Source organism: Phoenix dactylifera, chromosome 2 (assembly GCF_051530095.1).
Source record: "Phoenix dactylifera cultivar Ajwa chromosome 2, Ajwa_hap1_PhDact_Kaust_v1.1, whole genome shotgun sequence".
Classification (NCBI taxonomy): Eukaryota; Viridiplantae; Streptophyta; class Magnoliopsida; order Arecales; family Arecaceae; genus Phoenix; species Phoenix dactylifera.
In genome coordinates this window covers 49,489,934-49,507,310 of record NC_143191.1, presented here as the reverse complement: position 1 = coordinate 49,507,310, position 17,377 = coordinate 49,489,934, and the positions used below count along the sequence as shown (strand labels likewise).

Sequence of the window (17,377 nt, the reverse complement as noted above, 5' to 3'; positions counted from 1 at the left end):
TTATTTATTTATTTTTTCTCTAGTTATTTATTTAAGTCAAGTTCGTGTCAGGTCCAATCCAATTCAAGTCCAGTTCAAGTAATGTTGAGTCAAGTCAATGTCGGTCCAGTCTAAGTAGTATTGAGTCCTTGTCATTTAATCATAATAATCTCTACATTCAAAATGAACCATCCCAAAGCATCAGCTGGTTCCTTCACAAAACAACTATCAGCTTCCCTGTTTTGTTCCAAAGCACCGTATTCAGCTTCCCATACACAGCCGGTTCTTCTCCCAGTTCCAGCCGAAGAAGATGAAGAGGAAGTTCAGCATTTTCCTCCTTTCCCGAAGCAAGAACCTAGCCGGTTCTTCTCCCAGGTTCTTCCCTTTCCGCGGGAGCTCCCAAACCGAAGAAAACCCATCCGGTTCCAAGCCCTCCAGCCGTTCCTTGAAGAATCCCAAGAGGCATCCCGTTCTTCATCCCAAAACACCAGCCAGATTCATCCATCAAGACCGGTTCCTACCGTTGCAAATGAAGAAGTCCAACAGATCCAACGCTGGAGTCTTCCACCGCCTTGTTTCAAGGAGATCTCAGCCGGTTCTCCACTTGCCATGGGATCTTAAATGCTGCCGTTTCCCAACCGAGAAGAAGCCATCCCGGTCCATTCCAACGCCTTGTTCTCCATCACGAATCTTCCCAGCTTCTACGATTCCTTGGAAGTGTTTATTGCCCATCGATGCCATCAATGCCTCAACCGGTTTATGAGTCCATGGGTTTATTTATTTCTTTCTTATCATGTAATTGGTTGCCCTGCCTATAAAGAGGGGTTTATCTCGTTATGTAAGGAGGGGAATGAAATCAATGAATAGAGGAGAAGCTGTTTGACAAATTGCTTGAAAGAGTTTGGTGTCCAATCCCAAGAACCTACCTTCCTTCCTTCTCTAAAATCTTTCTCTTCTAAGTGAACGCGGCATTCCCTGACTTCCGCGATTTCCTCTAGCGCAGGTGGCGCTCATCATCCGGCTCCCCGTTCCCTCTTCCGGACTCCTTCCCGATCCGACGATTCGTCGTCCGGATTATTTATCCTTTGAATAGATTATCTTTTTTTGTTTTCCCATACATCCTACTACCTCAATTAACCCAGGACTTCTGTTTCAGATCTTGTCGGTTTCCTCCATCCGTCTCAACGAAGGACGACCCGTCAGCGAACCAGGACCCTGGACTTGCCTCCCTCTTCCAGGACTTTTCTCAAGCATCGTGTCCGTGTGATCCTTCCACTAAAATTCTGAGTAAGTCGTTATTGGGTTCAGTTTAAGTTCCCAAATTTTTATGCTTAACAACAGGAAATTAAAAGTAGATCAACGTGCCCTAATTATGTGTTGATTTCCTAATCAACAACGATCCTTCTTTTAAATTTATTAAAGGAACTGATCAATTGTCGGTAGTTTCTTACAGTAAATTCGATTTTAATATAATCATCTGATAGCTGTTAGATTTGAGTTGGCTAATAGTTTATGAAATGGGTTGCTGAAATCTAATTATAAAAAGAAAGAAATTTTAGATTGCATGCATTGATCCTGTTCCACATCAAGTTTGGTATCAGAGCATAGGATTATTAGGGCACCATTTTCATGCATCATTGCAGAACTTAGAATTACTAGGCACCAGTTTTAATCTTTCCGCATCCTTTTCTAAATATAGTTTATTTGGGCATCATCATACCTTAGCATTTTACATTCCGCAGTACATTAAGTATAGGCCTGCATCTTAGTCACATTTCGGCAATTCATCAAGCATTCGGCCTGCTAAAATTAGCTCTACATCATCCTCCTAGTTTCATTAATTCCCGTACATAGTAGTGTCAAAAAAAAATTCTAAAAAAATAGGACTCGTTTCTAGACCTCCGTGGGACATACGATACAAAATTTCAGTACCGTCAGAGATCGTTTGATCCCCGAAAAAAATTCCTGAAACAGGTCTGCACGTCCAGCCCTGTTCTGCAACAGCCTGTGTAAACACCCCTTCGGTGTTTCATCCATTCCTGCGTCCACAAGGCTTGAAAAATTCTGAAAACCTAGGGATAGCTTACCGACTTAGTTAGAAAGTGTGGGTCTAAATTTCATTAAAATCGGAGACTGTTTAGTCCCTGAAAAAAATCTCAGAATCACCCTACACGTCACCCTGTTCCTGAATTCCAGTATACATACCACTGTTCAAATTAAATTTCCCATCCCTAGGAATTGCAAAAAAAAAAAAAAAAAAAAAATCAGAGAAAAGCTACTCAAACTCCATGACTACCAGATCCGGAACTAGTTATCAACCAGACGAGCCTGAGTCCAGTCGTGGGATGGACCCTGACATCAGCTCAATCCTTAGAGAAATTAATGAGAAGCTAGGAAGGTTATGTACCCGAGTCGATGCCTTAGAAGAATACCAAGATAGGGGTAGTCCTTCCCTAGCCAATAACCCAAGAGAAAGAAATGACCACCCACCCTTTGATCGGAACCACCAACATGTCAATGACTATCCCAGGAATAGGCAAAACTTTGACAGAAATCACAATCGTCCACTAGATGACTATCTCAGAGAAAGACCCCATCACAATGAAAGAGGTCGCCATCCTATAAATCAACCTCTTAATGATCACCGTGACATCAATGACCGTATACTTCGAAGTGTCAGAGTTGAGGCACCCAGCTTCGTAGGCCGCATGGATCCTCATGAGTATCTTGACTGGGAGTCAGATATGAATCATTATTTCGAATGGTACGATATGTCTGAAGAGCGAAAAATTCGATTTGCAAAAATGAGGCTTCTCGGTCAAGCCAAATATTATTGGCAGAATATCGAACGTCTGATCCTAAATAGAAGACAAGAACCCATCCGAACATGGGATGAAATGAAAGATAAACTCAGGGAAAAATACCCTCCTACCTCTTATCAACAACGACTCCTTGACCAATGGCAAACCCTGACTCAGGAAAACAAGTCAGTCATTGATTACATTGCTAAATTTGATGAATTCCTCATGCGGTGTCATGTCAATGAAGATTCCTCTGTCACTCTTTCCCGATTTCGCGCCGGGTTAAGAAGTGACATCCAACGAGAGCTTTTCATGCGAGAGGTCTATAGTCTAGAGCAGGCAAATCAATTAGCTCAGGATTATGAGAGATTCCAAAGAATGCCAATCACTCGACCAAGTGAACCTAGAAACTCGAGTATACTAGGTCCTAGACCCGAGCCACACCAAGTCCCCAGAACTAATCCAAATCCTACCTCAACCACTAGACCTCCATTAGTTGCTCCTCCACCCAGAAAAGAAGACCGAGGCAAAGGCACCCTAAATGAAGGACGTAGGGAGGGTAGCTCAAGGGGTAGATGTTTCAACTGTCATGGAATTGGACATTTTGCAAACCAGTGCCCCTCCCGTTCCCTACATATTGGAGAGATCGAAGAGGAACACCCTAAGGAAACTGTAGAAGACGAAGAAATTCACATAGCTGATCCTGAATTAGCTGAGGAATTCGATGAACCAAATTTCACTGAAGAAACTGAACCTGAAGTCAGGATAAACGTACTAAGATGTACCTTGACACAACCAAAGGAACATGAAGATTGGCGAAGAACTACAATTTTTCATACCTACATAAGCAATGGGAACAAGGTCTGTAAAATTATCATTGATAGTGGAAGTTGCATCAACGCAGTTTCCACTGATACGATTTCCAAGCTTGGACTAACATCCATCGACCACCCCAGTCCCTACAAGGTCGCCTGGTTAGACACTTCATACATACCTGTTAGATACCGCTGCAAGGTACCCATTAAGTTTCAATCTTACCAGGAAGAAATTTGGTGCGACGTTCTTCCCATGGATGTCGGAAGTATTATTTTAGGACGACCTTGGTTATTCGATCAAGATGCCACACTTTTTGGTCGGACAAATACTTGCTCATTCATGCACAAAGGCAGGAAAATCACACTATACCCTTCACCACCAAAAAAACCAAAGGATAATAACCCAATAAAACCAAAAGAGGAAAAGCAACCCAAAGGATTACACCTGATCAACGCAAAAGAATTAGAAAGAGACATCAAAGAAAGCCCTTCTGTGTGGGTTTTAGCTGTTAAAGAAGTTAGTCTGAAAGAAACAAGCCCAATTCCAGAAGAAATGACTAGTCTTCTTAAAGAATTTGAGGATATCACCCCAGAGGATCTTCCTGATCAACTACCACCTATGAGGAACATACAACACGCAATAGACCTAGTCCCAGGAGCGACCCTACCAAATTCCCCTCACTATCGGCTCAATCCCACTGAACATGCCGAGTTGAAACGTCAAGTTGAAGAACTCCTGAGAAAAGGATTCATTACAGAAAGTTTAAGCCCATGTGCTGTACCTGCCCTTTTAACTCCAAAAAAAGATGGAACTTGGAGAATGTGCATTGATAGTCGGGCAATTAACAAGATCACAATACGATATCGATTTCCGATTCCCCGACTAGACGACATGCTAGATATGATCTCTGGATCGAATATATTTTCTAAAATTGATCTTAAAAGTGTCTACCATCATGTTAGAATCAGACCAGGAGACGAGTGGAAGACCGCATTTAAAACAAAGGATGGACTATATGAGTGGTTAGTAATGCCATTCGGTCTGTCAAATGCTCCCAGCACTTTCATGAGACTAATGACTCAAGTACTACGACCTTTCATGGGAACATTTGTTGTTGTCTACTTTGACGACATCCTCATTTTCAGCAAAACAAAGGAGGAACATCTAGACCACCTCCGGCAAGTTTTCCAGACGCTTAGATCCGAAAGCCTATTTATCAACCTTAAGAAATGTGAGTTTATGACTACACGTGTTACATTCTTAGGATTTGTTGTGACTCCAGATGGACTATCTGTAGATCCTGAAAAGGTGAGCGCAATCAAGAATTGGTCCGCACCCCAGAATGTGCATGAAGTAAGAAGTTTTCATGGGTTAGCCACCTTTTATCGTAGATTTATTAAGGGATTCAGCACAATCATGGCACCAATTACAGACTGTATTCGTGAGGGAGCCTTTGAGTGGACTAAGGCTAGTAATCGCGCTTTTGAGGAGATAAAGACTTTATTGACCAGTGCACCTGTGTTACGACTTCCTGATTTTTCTAAAGTCTTTGAAGTCGCATGTGACGCATCAGGTGTAGGAATTGGTGGAGTCCTAAGTCAAGACAAACACCCTGTGGCCTATTTTAGTGAAAAACTAAATGAAACCAGGCGCAAATACTCCACCTACGATAAGGAATTTTATGCCATAATCCAAACTCTTAAATTCTGGAGGCACTACTTACTACCACAAGAATTCATTTTATATTCAGATCATGAAGCCCTTAGATTCCTTAGTTCACAAAAGAAATTAAATCCTAGACATGGCAAATGGGTTGAATTTTTACAATCATACACTTTTGTATTAAAACATCGTTCCGGTGTAGATAATCGAGCTGCTGACGCGTTATCTCGAAAGACAAACCTGTTGTCAGTAGTCAGTATTCAAGTCACTGGATTTGAGAAATTAAAAGAAGAATATGATAACTGTCCTGATTTTGGAAAAATCATGTCTGCACTCCAACAAGGAACTTCGAAAGAGATAGATAAGTATTCCCTTCAAGAGGGGTACCTTTTCTTGAATAATAAATTATGTGTCCCGCATACGTCTGTTCGAGATTTTTTAATTTGGGAATTACACGCTGGGGGATTGTCTGGTCATTTTGGGAAGACCAAAACTATTGAAGCCGTAGAACATCAATTCTACTGGCCCAGTTTGAAGCGCGACGTTGCCAAAATTGTGGCTCAGTGTCGAATCTGTGCTGTTGCCAAACAGCAAAGACAGAATACGGGATTATACACTCCACTACCAATACCTGAATATCCATGGAAAGATGTCAGTATGGATTTTGTTCTAGGATTACCACGGACTGCCAAGGGACATGATTCCATCTTTGTGGTTGTAGATAGATTTTCAAAAATGGCTCATTTCCTGCCCTGTTCTAAAACCTTCGATGCCTCTCAAGTTGCCCGGTTATATTTTAACGAAATCGTTCGTCTACATGGGTTACCCGAATCCATTGTATCAGACGGAGATGTCAAGTTTGTCAGCTATTTTTGGAAAACTTTATGGCATCTAATGGGGACAAAATTAAAATTTTCATCTGCATATCATTCTCAAACTGACGGTCAAACCGAAGTCGTAAATAGAAGTCTGGGTAATTTACTTCGGTGTTTAGTGGGTGAAAATATGAAAACTTGGGATCTTTTACTACCAAAAGCCGAATTTGCATATAATAGTTCCGTCAATAGAACCATTGGCATGAGTCCATTTGAGGTTGTTTACGGTCAGCACCCTAGAAAACCTGTTGATCTCATTCCATTACCCATGCATTCCAGGACATCTGAGTCAGCTGAGTCATTTGAACAACATATTAGGGATCTGCATAAAGATATTATAAAAAAACTAAATGTCAGCAATCAAATTTATAAACAATTAGCAGATTCACATCGCCGGACATCTGATTTAGCTGAAGGTGATTATGTTATGATACGAATTAGACCAGAACGATTTCCTTCTGGAACTGTTAAGAAATTGCATGCACGAGGAGCAGGTCCTTTTAAAATTTTAAAGAAGATTGGATCAAATGCATTTGTGGTAGATTTACCACCAGATTTTGGCATTAGCTCTACCTTTAATATCTCTAATTTGGTTAAGTATAAAAAGCCAATAACGATACCCAGTGAGCCATTTGAGCCTAATCCCTCCTTTGAGAGTGAACCCTTACCTGAGTGTCCACGGCCAAAGTTTTCCAAGAAACACGATCGCATTGAGAGGATCCTGGACGAGCAGATTATTTCTACTAGGAGGAAAGGCTACCAGAGATACCTAGTTCGTTGGCACGGTCGGCCAGAGTCTGATGACACATGGATAACCCGAGAGGAACTGCAGCAGATTGATCCAGACATTCTTGAGCACTATCAGAGCCAGACACAACTTCCTTCAACGGAGTTGAATTTTCTCCAGTCCGGGAGAATTGGTGGGGACACCAATGAGCCAGCATCACTTTGGCTTGACTGCTAGTCCACATTTCTTGAGTCGTCCAGTTTTTATTTATTTATTTTTTCTCTAGTTATTTATTTAAGTCAAGTTCGTGTCAGGTCCAATCCAATTCAAGTCCAGTTCAAGTAATGTTGAGTCAAGTCAATGTCGGTCCAGTCTAAGTAGTATTGAGTCCTTGTCATTTAATCATAATAATCTCTACATTCAAAATGAACCATCCCAAAGCATCAGCCGGTTCCTTCACAAAACAACTATCAGCTTCCCTGTTTTGTTCCAAAGCACCGTATTCAGCTTCCCATGCACAGCCGGTTCTTCTCCCAGTTCCAGCCGAAGAAGATGAAGAGGAAGTTCAGCATTTTCCTCCTTTCCCGAAGCAAGAACCCAGCCGGTTCTTCTCCCAGGTTCTTCCCTTTCCGCGGGAGCTCCCAAACCGAAGAAAACCCATCCGGTTCCAAGCCCTCCAGCCGTTCCTTGAAGAATCCCAAGAGGCATCCCGTTCTTCATCCCAAAACACCAGCCAGATTCATCCATCAAGACCGGTTCCTACCGTTGCAAATGAAGAAGTCCAACAGATCCAACGCTGGAGTCTTCCACCGCCTTGTTTCAAGGAGATCTCAGCCGGTTCTCCACTTGCCATGGGATCTTAAATGCTGCCGTTTCCCAACCGAGAAGAAGCCATCCCGGTCCATTCCAACGCCTTGTTCTCCATCACGAATCTTCCCAGCTTCTACGATTCCTTGGAAGTGTTTATTGCCCATCGATGCCATCAATGCCTCAACCGGTTTATGAGTCCATGGGTTTATTTATTTCTTTCTTATCATGTAATTGGTTGCCCTGCCTATAAAGAGGGGTTTATCTCGTTATGTAAGGAGGGGAATGAAATCAATGAATAGAGGAGAAGCTGTTTGACAAATTGCTTGAAAGAGTTTGGTGTCCAATCCCAAGAACCTACCTTCCTTCCTTCTCTAAAATCTTTCTCTTCTAAGTGAACGCGGCATTCCCTGACTTCCGCGATTTCCTCTAGCGCAGGTGGCGCTCATCATCCGGCTCCCCGTTTCCTCTTCCGGACTCCTTCCCGATCCGATGATTCGTCGTCCGGATTATTTATCCTTTGAATAGATTATCTTTTTTTGTTTTCCCATACATCCTACTACCTCAATTAACCCAGGACTTCTGTTTCAGATCTTGTCGGTTTCCTCCATCCGTCTCAACGAAGGACGACCCGTCAGCGAACCAGGACCCTGGACTTGCCTCCCTCTTCCAGGACTTTTCTCAAGCATCGTGTCCGTGTGATCCTTCCACTAAAATTCTAAGTAAGTCGTTATTGGGTTCAGTTTAAGTTCCCAAATTTTTATGCTTAATAACAGGAAATTAAAAGTAGATCAACGTGCCCTAATTATGTGTTGATTTCCTAATCAACAACGATCCTTCTTTTAAATTTATTAAAGGAACTGATCAATTGTCGGTAGTTTCTTACAGTAAATTCAATTTTAATATAATCATCTGATAGCTGTTAGATTTGAGTTGGCTAATAGTTTATGAAATGGGTTGCTGAAATCTAATTATAAAAAAAAAGAAATTTTAGATTGCATGCATTGATCCTGTTCCACATCAACTTGTGTCGACCCAACCTTTCTTTGGGTCGACTCAAGGTTCAGTTGGGTCGACTCAATTTCTTCTTGGGTCGACCCTAACAGAGTTTCCAGAGAACCTTTTCTGTCTTCTGTTCTGTCTTGCCTTTGGGTCGACCCACACAGGGTTTGGGTCGACTCAAGCTTGGATCGACTCAACTATATCTTGGGTCGACCCTCTCAGTAAATCCAGAGAACCATTTTCTGAGTTGTTTGAGGATCTTGATGTTTGGGTCGACTCATGCTTTTCTTGGGTCGACCCAACTCACTGTTCATCTGTGCCATTTTTGCAGAAGTGTGCCAAATGCTTTCTTGATGTGCCGGGGTCGACCCAATCATCCTTTGGGTCGACTCAATCCACACTTTGCTGCATCTCAAGGTTAGATTCATTCAAATAAACAATGAAATGTATCTATATCAATTTATACAAATATACTGAGAGTAATAGACTTATAAATGAAGTATCTATTTAACTTATAACATACTCTAGATAATTGCTTGTTAATCATCAAAATAACACTATCATCCTCATCCTGCTCCTGCAAGCATTAAAGAAAAAAAAAATATTGATGTGAGGCCCAATAGTCTCACATCGGAAAGACTCGTTACAGAGCCTGGACATATGAGGCGGGTGTCTCCAAATCCTGCAGACGTATTTTGGGAGGAAAACAAAACCGGAGAGGGGTGAAGGACGCTTGCGTGAAGCTCCGGAACCGGACAATATCTGGCAGGAGAGCTCCGTGTTTCCCTCTTGGGCACTAGCTGCCTCATGTGCTCCGCAGGTGGGGGCGTGATAATTGATAGATCCTACGCTACTGTGAGGAAGAAAGAATCCGATCCAACACTATAATTTTGTAAAGGAAAGACATTTAACCATACATCCTAAAGCAGTTGTGATGGGAGAGAGGAGACATTTAGTTATTCATAATAAAGTAGACGGTTGCATTTTATGAGGTGATGGCTCTGAAAAAATGATGTTTTGAATTTTAATGGTACGGCACACCATTGTATTAATCTCTGTTCCATTCACTATCTGTAGAGGGATCCGCGCGACTCACATCATGCAGAGAATGGAAGTTGATGTTGTAAGAGGTTTTTGAAATTTGAGAAGAACGGTTATGAAAATGTCTCTCATTTCTTCCGTTTTGAAACTGATCCTTGAATAATTTGCCTATTGAAAAACTCAACGGTCAAAACCATCTTGAACAGGAAAACGTTGGTCTCCAACATTTCTCTAGGTGAAGCCTATAAAAGGCCTCATCGAGAGGGAGAGAGGGAGAGATTCTCTCATTTCTCATCTCTCAGCTTTGTTTCTTCATAGTTTTACGCGCAGAGAGCCTTTGAAGCCATGCTTTCTTCCTTTTCTCTATCCACTCTTCATCGCCCACCAGACTATCGTGAGCATACAAAAAAGATCCTGTCGAGTTCAAAAGAATTTGTAGTACTGTGCATATCTGCAAAATTCAACGGTCCGTTGTATCTTGAGAATGGATCGCCAGAATCCGGTGTATGTAAGTAGGCGAATCTCTTTCAAAGACAATAACTATACACCTCAGACCGACTTACATGTACTATTTAACTTATTTATTTTATTATGGATCGAAAGAAAACGACATCGAAGAGGTACGCATCGGAACTGGTTGTTTCAGTGAAATTAAATTATTTGTGAATTATTTGAGTTCTTTTGACGTGATTATTCCAATATTTTTGAAAGAGATTCCTTTCCGAAACACAAAGATGGACAAATTTAAGAACTCATTAAACGATATTCTGAAACCCGAGCTATTCGATAGAAAGAATTTTGTTAGATGGTAAACAAAGATGGAGTCTTGGTTAGACATATTAAATTTTGTATTATATGCTTTCAAACGATCCTTCAGCTAAGGACCTAATGGATCATGAATCTGGCAGATCAGCTGCTAAATATAAATATGAAAGAGATGATCGTCTGTGCAAAAGTCTAATACTTAGTATGCTAAATGATAACTTATATGACATCTACTCTGAAGCTGAAGGTACAAGTAAGACATTTTTGTGGAATAAACTTGAGTCAAAATATGGTAAAGAAACCGAATCACAAGAAAAGTTCATCATAAGAGAATATTTTTCTTACAAAATGGTAGATGACAAATCAGTAATTGATCAAGCACACGAAGTCCAAAATATAGTGGTGAAGATCATCGCAATGGGTATCCCCATTGATGAGAGATTTAGGCGGCAGCCCTCATAGAAAAGCTCCCACCTTTTTAGACGAATTTCAAAGTCTTTTTGAAATATAAGAGACATATCATTTCTTTGGATCAAGTACTAGTGTCCCTTTAAATAGAAGAAAAACATAGGAATTATCATAAACAAGACTTGGGTAATGACTCAGAAGTTAGTGCAAAGACAAACTTAGTGAAAACGAAGAAAACTAACTTTTCAAGGAACAAATCCAAAAAACACTTTGAGAAGCCAAAACCGAAGATTCAAAAGGTGCAGAGCAAGAGAACATGTTATGTCTGTGGAAATCCAGGACACTATGCCAAACAATGTAGATATAGAAAGGACAAAGGTCAAGGAAAAAGATGACAAAGTGACTAGTTAGGCAAACATGATAACTGGTTTTGGCTTTGCTGGAACCGAGGATAGGTTAGTAATGTCGAAATTTAGTTAAACCTGACATACAATCTAATCGAATGGTGGATTGACACAGGAGCTACTATCCATATTTGTTCTGATATTCTACAATGTTGCACAAGTGATGGGAGAAGAAATAAAATTGAAGTTCACATCTGAAAAATTTCTTATTCTCCATAACGCGCAACATGTGCCAGATGTTCACAAGAATCTTATTAGTGGTTTCCTTTTGAGTTAGTTAGGATGTAATTAGTGTTTGAATCAAACAAGATTGTAATTACCAAAAGTGGGACATTTGTAGGGAGGGGTTATGTTGCTGATGGGTTATTTAAATTGAGTGTATTACCATACATTAGTGTGAATGAAAACACTTTTTCTCCACTTGTTATGCATATCGACTCTTTAGAGATGTGGTATAGTAGACTTGGACATGTGAATAACAATACTCTTAAAAGAATGATGAGTTTAAATTTAATTTCTAAATATATTTTAGAGAAAAACAACAAATGCAAAATTTGTGTTCAAGCTAAACAACCTAGAAAACCATTTAAATCAACAAGTAGAAGGTCTTGATTTAATATGTAGTGATATTTGCGAGATGAGCGGTATTTTGAAGAGAGGAGAAAAAAGTTACTTTATTATCTTTATAGATGATATGTCAAAATACTGCTATGTATACTTAATAAAAACTAAGGATGAAACCTTAGAAAAAATTAAAATTTATAAATCATAGTTTGAAAATAAAACCCACAAAATAATAAAAAGACTCAGGTCAGACAGAGAAGGAGAATATAGTTCAACAGAATTTGAGAAATTCTATGAGAAACATGGGATTATACATGAGACTACTGCCCCTTATTCTCCTCAGTCAAATAAAGTTGCTGAAAGGAACAATAGAACTTTTATTGACATGATTAACTCCATGCTTGCTAGTTCTGGGCTTTTCAATAATTTGCGGGGTGAAGTTCTACTTTCAGCACGTAAAATACTTAACCGTATACCAAATAAAGATAACTCGAAAACACCATATGAGTTATGGTGGGGTAGAAAACCTAGTCTAAATTATTTCAAAGTTTGACGTTGACTTGCAAAAGTTAAAATTAACTCTAGCAAGATGACTAAATTGTCTCCTAAGACTTTCGATGCAGCTTTCATATGATATGCAGAAAATAGTAACGCATACCGATTCTTGGTAGTACAATTAGATGTATCTGACATCAAGGTGGTAGCTCAGTGGAACTGGGCGTTGCCTTCTAACCGCATGGTTCCAAGTTCGAATCGCCTTGTCGATTAAAATGTGGTGACACTACTTGGATATGAGGTCTAGGAGCACTTATTGGTCCGCTGGTAGCTTTGGTGGTGCCAGGTGTGACGTACTCACCCTTTGGTGGGGAGGGTATGAGTAAAACTTGTCTGGCCGCATCGAACATTCTCCTATCAGGGGTGGGGGCTCCAATAGGGACTGCTACACAGGGGTGGGCTTATCTCTTCCTCCCTCCTACCCTTTTCTTTGATGCTGAAAAAAATCTAGTGCGGTAGAGGCGATGATATGGTGCGGCAGGAGGCGAATGAAGAGCACGGATCAGCGACGTGGCGCGGTTCTACGCGTCGATGAGTTGAGAGTCAAAGGCACGGATCGAGTGCGGCGCAAGCGCAGCAGAGAGACGAGAGCTTGGGCCTGACTCGTGCGGCAGGCCTGAGCCTGACTCTCAGGTTGTGGGTGGACCAAAAAAGTAGGCCTCCAGGTGTTTGACAAAATATCTCAACTGTAGACAAATACCAAAAACACGCCTACAAAAGCACAACCATCAGTAGCAACCAAAACCGGTGAACCACATGGCCTAACCGAAAAAAGAAAACTCGTTTTCGCCAAATCTAAACCACACGATAAGCTCTGTTTTTCAAGAGCTTAAACAGAAGATCGGCGGAAAAGAAAAAAAATGGGCATCTAGAATTGTTTCTACGCTCTGATACCATGATAAAATTAGAGTTAGATAACAAACGGAAGCATAAAGAGAAAGTGAAGGAGAGACCGTATTGAGAATAAATTTCTGTGCGTGTTGTCGTCCTGTACATGGTCCTATTTATGCACATAATTGGGGAATAAATTGCAAGATTACAGGAAGCAAATAAAGTAGGAATCACTGTGATTGAATCATCATCCGAATTGCTAGCCATTGTCTTTTGACCCTGTGATCTTGCCAAACTCTTCGGGTCCATTAATGTCGTGATGGGAGGACCCAAATTCTTGGTGTCCTTCCTTAACACCCTGAAGTAGACTTCCAAATCCCTGTTCCATAGATCAAGAAGCTTAAATTAGATCAAAATAGAATGGTCCTACGTACTCAGCACCCACTGAAACTAAGAGTACCTAAAGTGAACCGGTTTCTCAAGTAGCCGCTGCCTCTTTATATATATAAGAACCCATACTGAGCTCTCACCATTCAATAACAGCACCATTATTTCCGTAAAACAGCTCCATGGAGTTGCCCAAACTAACTAATGCAGCTTCCATCCTCAGTATCTTTTGAAATAGAATAATGGCTGGTAAAATGGTTACTAACTTACTATAAGGCCCTCCTAAAGATAAATTCATTACTTCCAAATGACAATATTATTCTTTAAAATTGTACCTTAATATATTTATTCAAATAATTTCAGAAAACAAACCATTTTAATAAATAATGTGAAAACCAAATAATGGCTACCATTCGTGCTGTTGGGGGAAAAATGGACCACCCCACAAGTACAATTAAAGCACCCAAATCTGACAGCAAGCCTGAGCACATCATGCAGGCCGAGCCGAGCTCAGAAGGCCGAGCTCATCATCCACATGCTGCAGCCACGATCTGCAGCAGTCTCATCCAGGCCGAGCTCATGCAGGCCGAGCCGAGCTCAGAAGGCCGAGCTCCGAAGGCCGAGACCAGAAGGCTGCCGAGCTCCGAAGGCTGTCGAGCTCATTCAGGCCGAGCTCATGCAGGCTGCCGAGCTCAGAAGGCCGAGACCAAAAGGTTGCCAAGCTCAGAAAGCTGCCGAGCTCATGCAGGCTGCCGAGCTTAGAAATCTGCCGAGCTCAGAAGGCCGAGCACAGAAGGCCGGGACCAAAAGGCCGAGACCAGAAGGCTGCCAAGCTCAGAAAGCTGTCGAGCTCATCCAGGCCGAGCTGACCTCAGAAGGCCGACCTCGTCGTCCACATGCTGCGGCCATGCCCTGCAGCAGCCTCCCCGTACCATGCTTTACTTGCCGGCCACGCCACGACATATCAACCAAGGACCATACCCTGCTACGACTGTCAACGCCTCACCATTCCCAAGAATGGACTGCACTGCGCCACAAGCAAGCTTTGGCTGCACGCCATCTCCTCCCATGATGGGAACGGGCCATCCACGGCAACTCATTACTTCCACGCCCACGTCGAATCGTAACGGTAACCCATTAATTCGCCCAGTCACATCATGGGTAACCCTGGCACTCTTCCTATAAAAGGAGAGCTTCTCCCTCTAAAGAGGGGTTTTCTTCCTCTCAATGGAGGGTTTGGGACTTTTACTTACAGTCGATCTCCTTTTCCAAAATTAAGCCCTCCTCTGACTTAAGCATCGGAGGACCGGCGCCGGAAACCCCGGCCATCGGCATTTTGCAGGTCTCCCGGAGGACGCCGCCCGCCGACGGACCGCTACCCACCATTCTCGCGCCGGAGCTCCTCCTCCTCAGCCGACGGACGCCTCCGGGTCCAATTTCCAGCAACACTTGCTATATGACAATCTCTGTATAATAACAGCTATGCTATGCTATGCTATGCTTTATTTATAGCTTTATTCTGGCTTTGCTATGCTGTCTTGATTATTTATATTCAATCTATTCTCGTGGAAAAATCCGGTTAAAGATAAAGACAAGAGTACAAAAATATATGATAGCTACCGTATAAAGCGAGAAGCTCTTTGAGTGGTTATGCTAATTAGGAATGGTGGCCATATTAAAGCTCTAAAAATGACCACTCATGCTAATTAGGCTCCTAAGGCTTTTATGAGGGCTGATATATACTATAATAATTCAGACAAATTAGTCAGGAAATTCCAAATTTATTGCGGGCAATTTCCAGAGGGGTTTGAATTTTACCCAAGTTGTCCTTTAATATTGAAATATATATTTTAAAAATTAAGTTCATAGAAAATTGGGCTACATCATAGGAGATAGTTTTCTTCATTAATTATGGTGTGATGTAGAACTAACCCTAACTTTGTATTCATTGCGCATGTACCGCGGATAGGATGATGCCACTTATGAAGGCCTTCAACTTCCTCCCTCGAGCCATTGGTGCGTGTCCATGTACTTGCATCTACCATAAATTACCATAAATTGATGACAACTACACGCAAGAAAAAAATATTTAGACACCAATGAGCCATAAATGACATATTATTTCAACAGCTGATTTTGGAGTTGATAGATGCTAACGAAGACATTGAAGATTTGGCAAATTACTAATAAATTGATGACATGTACATGACTGAAAGAAAATTATTTAGACAGCAAGGAGCCATAAATAAGATATTATTTCAACAACTAATTATAGGTAAAAGATGTCGACTAAAAATACGTGGCTTATTATTGTTAGTCAGTCGGTCTGCTTTGGTCAGCATGGCAGTTGAAATCAGCAGTTTGGTTGATTGTCCGGTGTGATAGGATAGATGATACTGGAATTAGCATCTAGGTTCAATGAATACATACCTTATCACCTATATTGAGCGCATCATAACAGGCATTCATCACACTTAATTAAAATAGGGGGCAAAATGGAGAGTGCATATATATATATATATATATATATATATATATATATATATATATATATATATATATATATATATATATAGGGCTTGTTTAGTTCGCAGAAAATATATTTACTTCCAGAAATATGATTTATCGGAAGCAGATTTCTAAAAAGAGAATGTCTGAAAATATACTTTTGACATGTTTGGTTGATAATGAAGAAGTGACAGATTTTCAGAGTGCTTATGTTTGGTTGACCATCCACTTTCCTAGAAAAGTTATGTGTAATTCCGATTATACCCTTAAAAAAATTAGGTTTTTAATGCCTCTTTAATGCTGAAGGGCTTTTTTAGGAAAAAATAAAAATGGAGTGATTTTCTGCTCATGAAAAAGTAACTTTCTCACGTTTTTCATAGAAAAGACTTTTTCATGAAATGTGGGAATCATAATCCCATGAGAGTACAACTTTCTCGTCTCTTTCCTTTGAAAACTCCAACCAAATAAGAGGCATCTCATTACTTTTCCGTTGACCACATTTTCCCTCCTTCTTTTTCCGCGAACCAAATAAGCCCATAAAGCTCCTAAGAAGTTGCTAGGGATTATTATTTAAGAACTGATTTTCTTGTAGGGTTTTAGATCAATTTTCGGATTCCTTGCAGGAGCGAAGACCTCCAATGCCAAATGTTTAGAAGAAATTACATAGTTATTCACCTCCAAGAAGTATCTTTAACGAATCATGTCTCCATTAGAAATAGAAGACCTTATAAAAATCTAATGGAAGAGCCCATCGTGAAGCTACACATTAAATTGCCACTCCCATGTATACCAATCTTTTACTAACAGGGAAAGACACACCTTTCTATCCTTCCTCTTTAATAACTACTTAGCACACTAAGATTTCATCATGACTACCAAATCCAACCAAAAGATTGGTCACTAACACGATAGATCGGGCATCACTATCTTTGCAATTATAATGCAAACCCCAAGGGGGGGATCCCATTGCCTGTCTTGGTGGACCTCATTGTGAACTTCATTTCTCCACTCCTAACTTCAGTCCACCATTCCAATCTCCGGCAGAGTGAAACATGAGATGCTAACAAGCACGTTACCTTGATAACAATCTTCAGTAAAATAGAAATATATATAGAGTCCTCATTAATGCTTCTATCGTCTGCATCATGCGTTCTGAAAACTAGTTATAAGTACTTATAATAAATGAAGACTCTATAATCTCGGCTCTTCTCCCACCTTTAATAAGTATATCTGTATACGTTCCAT

At 40.8% G+C, this 17,377-nt stretch overlaps 1 protein-coding gene across 1 annotated transcript; it reads left to right on the top strand.

Annotated features, from left to right (window-relative positions):
• Window positions 1-2,687: 2,687 nt before the first annotated feature.
• LOC149768386 (uncharacterized) lies at window positions 2,688-7,097 on the top strand. Its single transcript, XM_089928358.1, has 2 exons — window positions 2,688-5,641; window positions 6,413-7,097. Exons 1-2 carry the CDS (start codon window positions 2,688-2,690, stop codon window positions 7,095-7,097), a joined length of 3,639 nt encoding a protein of 1,212 aa, XP_089784484.1.
• The last annotated feature ends 10,280 nt before the right edge of the window (window positions 7,098-17,377 follow it).

What these genes read in the sequence shown, in the direction of transcription:
- LOC149768386 (XM_089928358.1), top strand. Translation starts at nt 2,688, where the DNA reads ATGGATCCTCATGAGTATCTTGACTGGGAGTCAGATATGAATCATTAT. An exon ending in AAGTATTCCCTTCAAGAGGG is followed by an intron (nt 5,642 to 6,412) that starts GTACCTTTTCTT and finishes CATGCATTCCAG; the next exon opens with GACATCTGAGTCAGCTGAGT.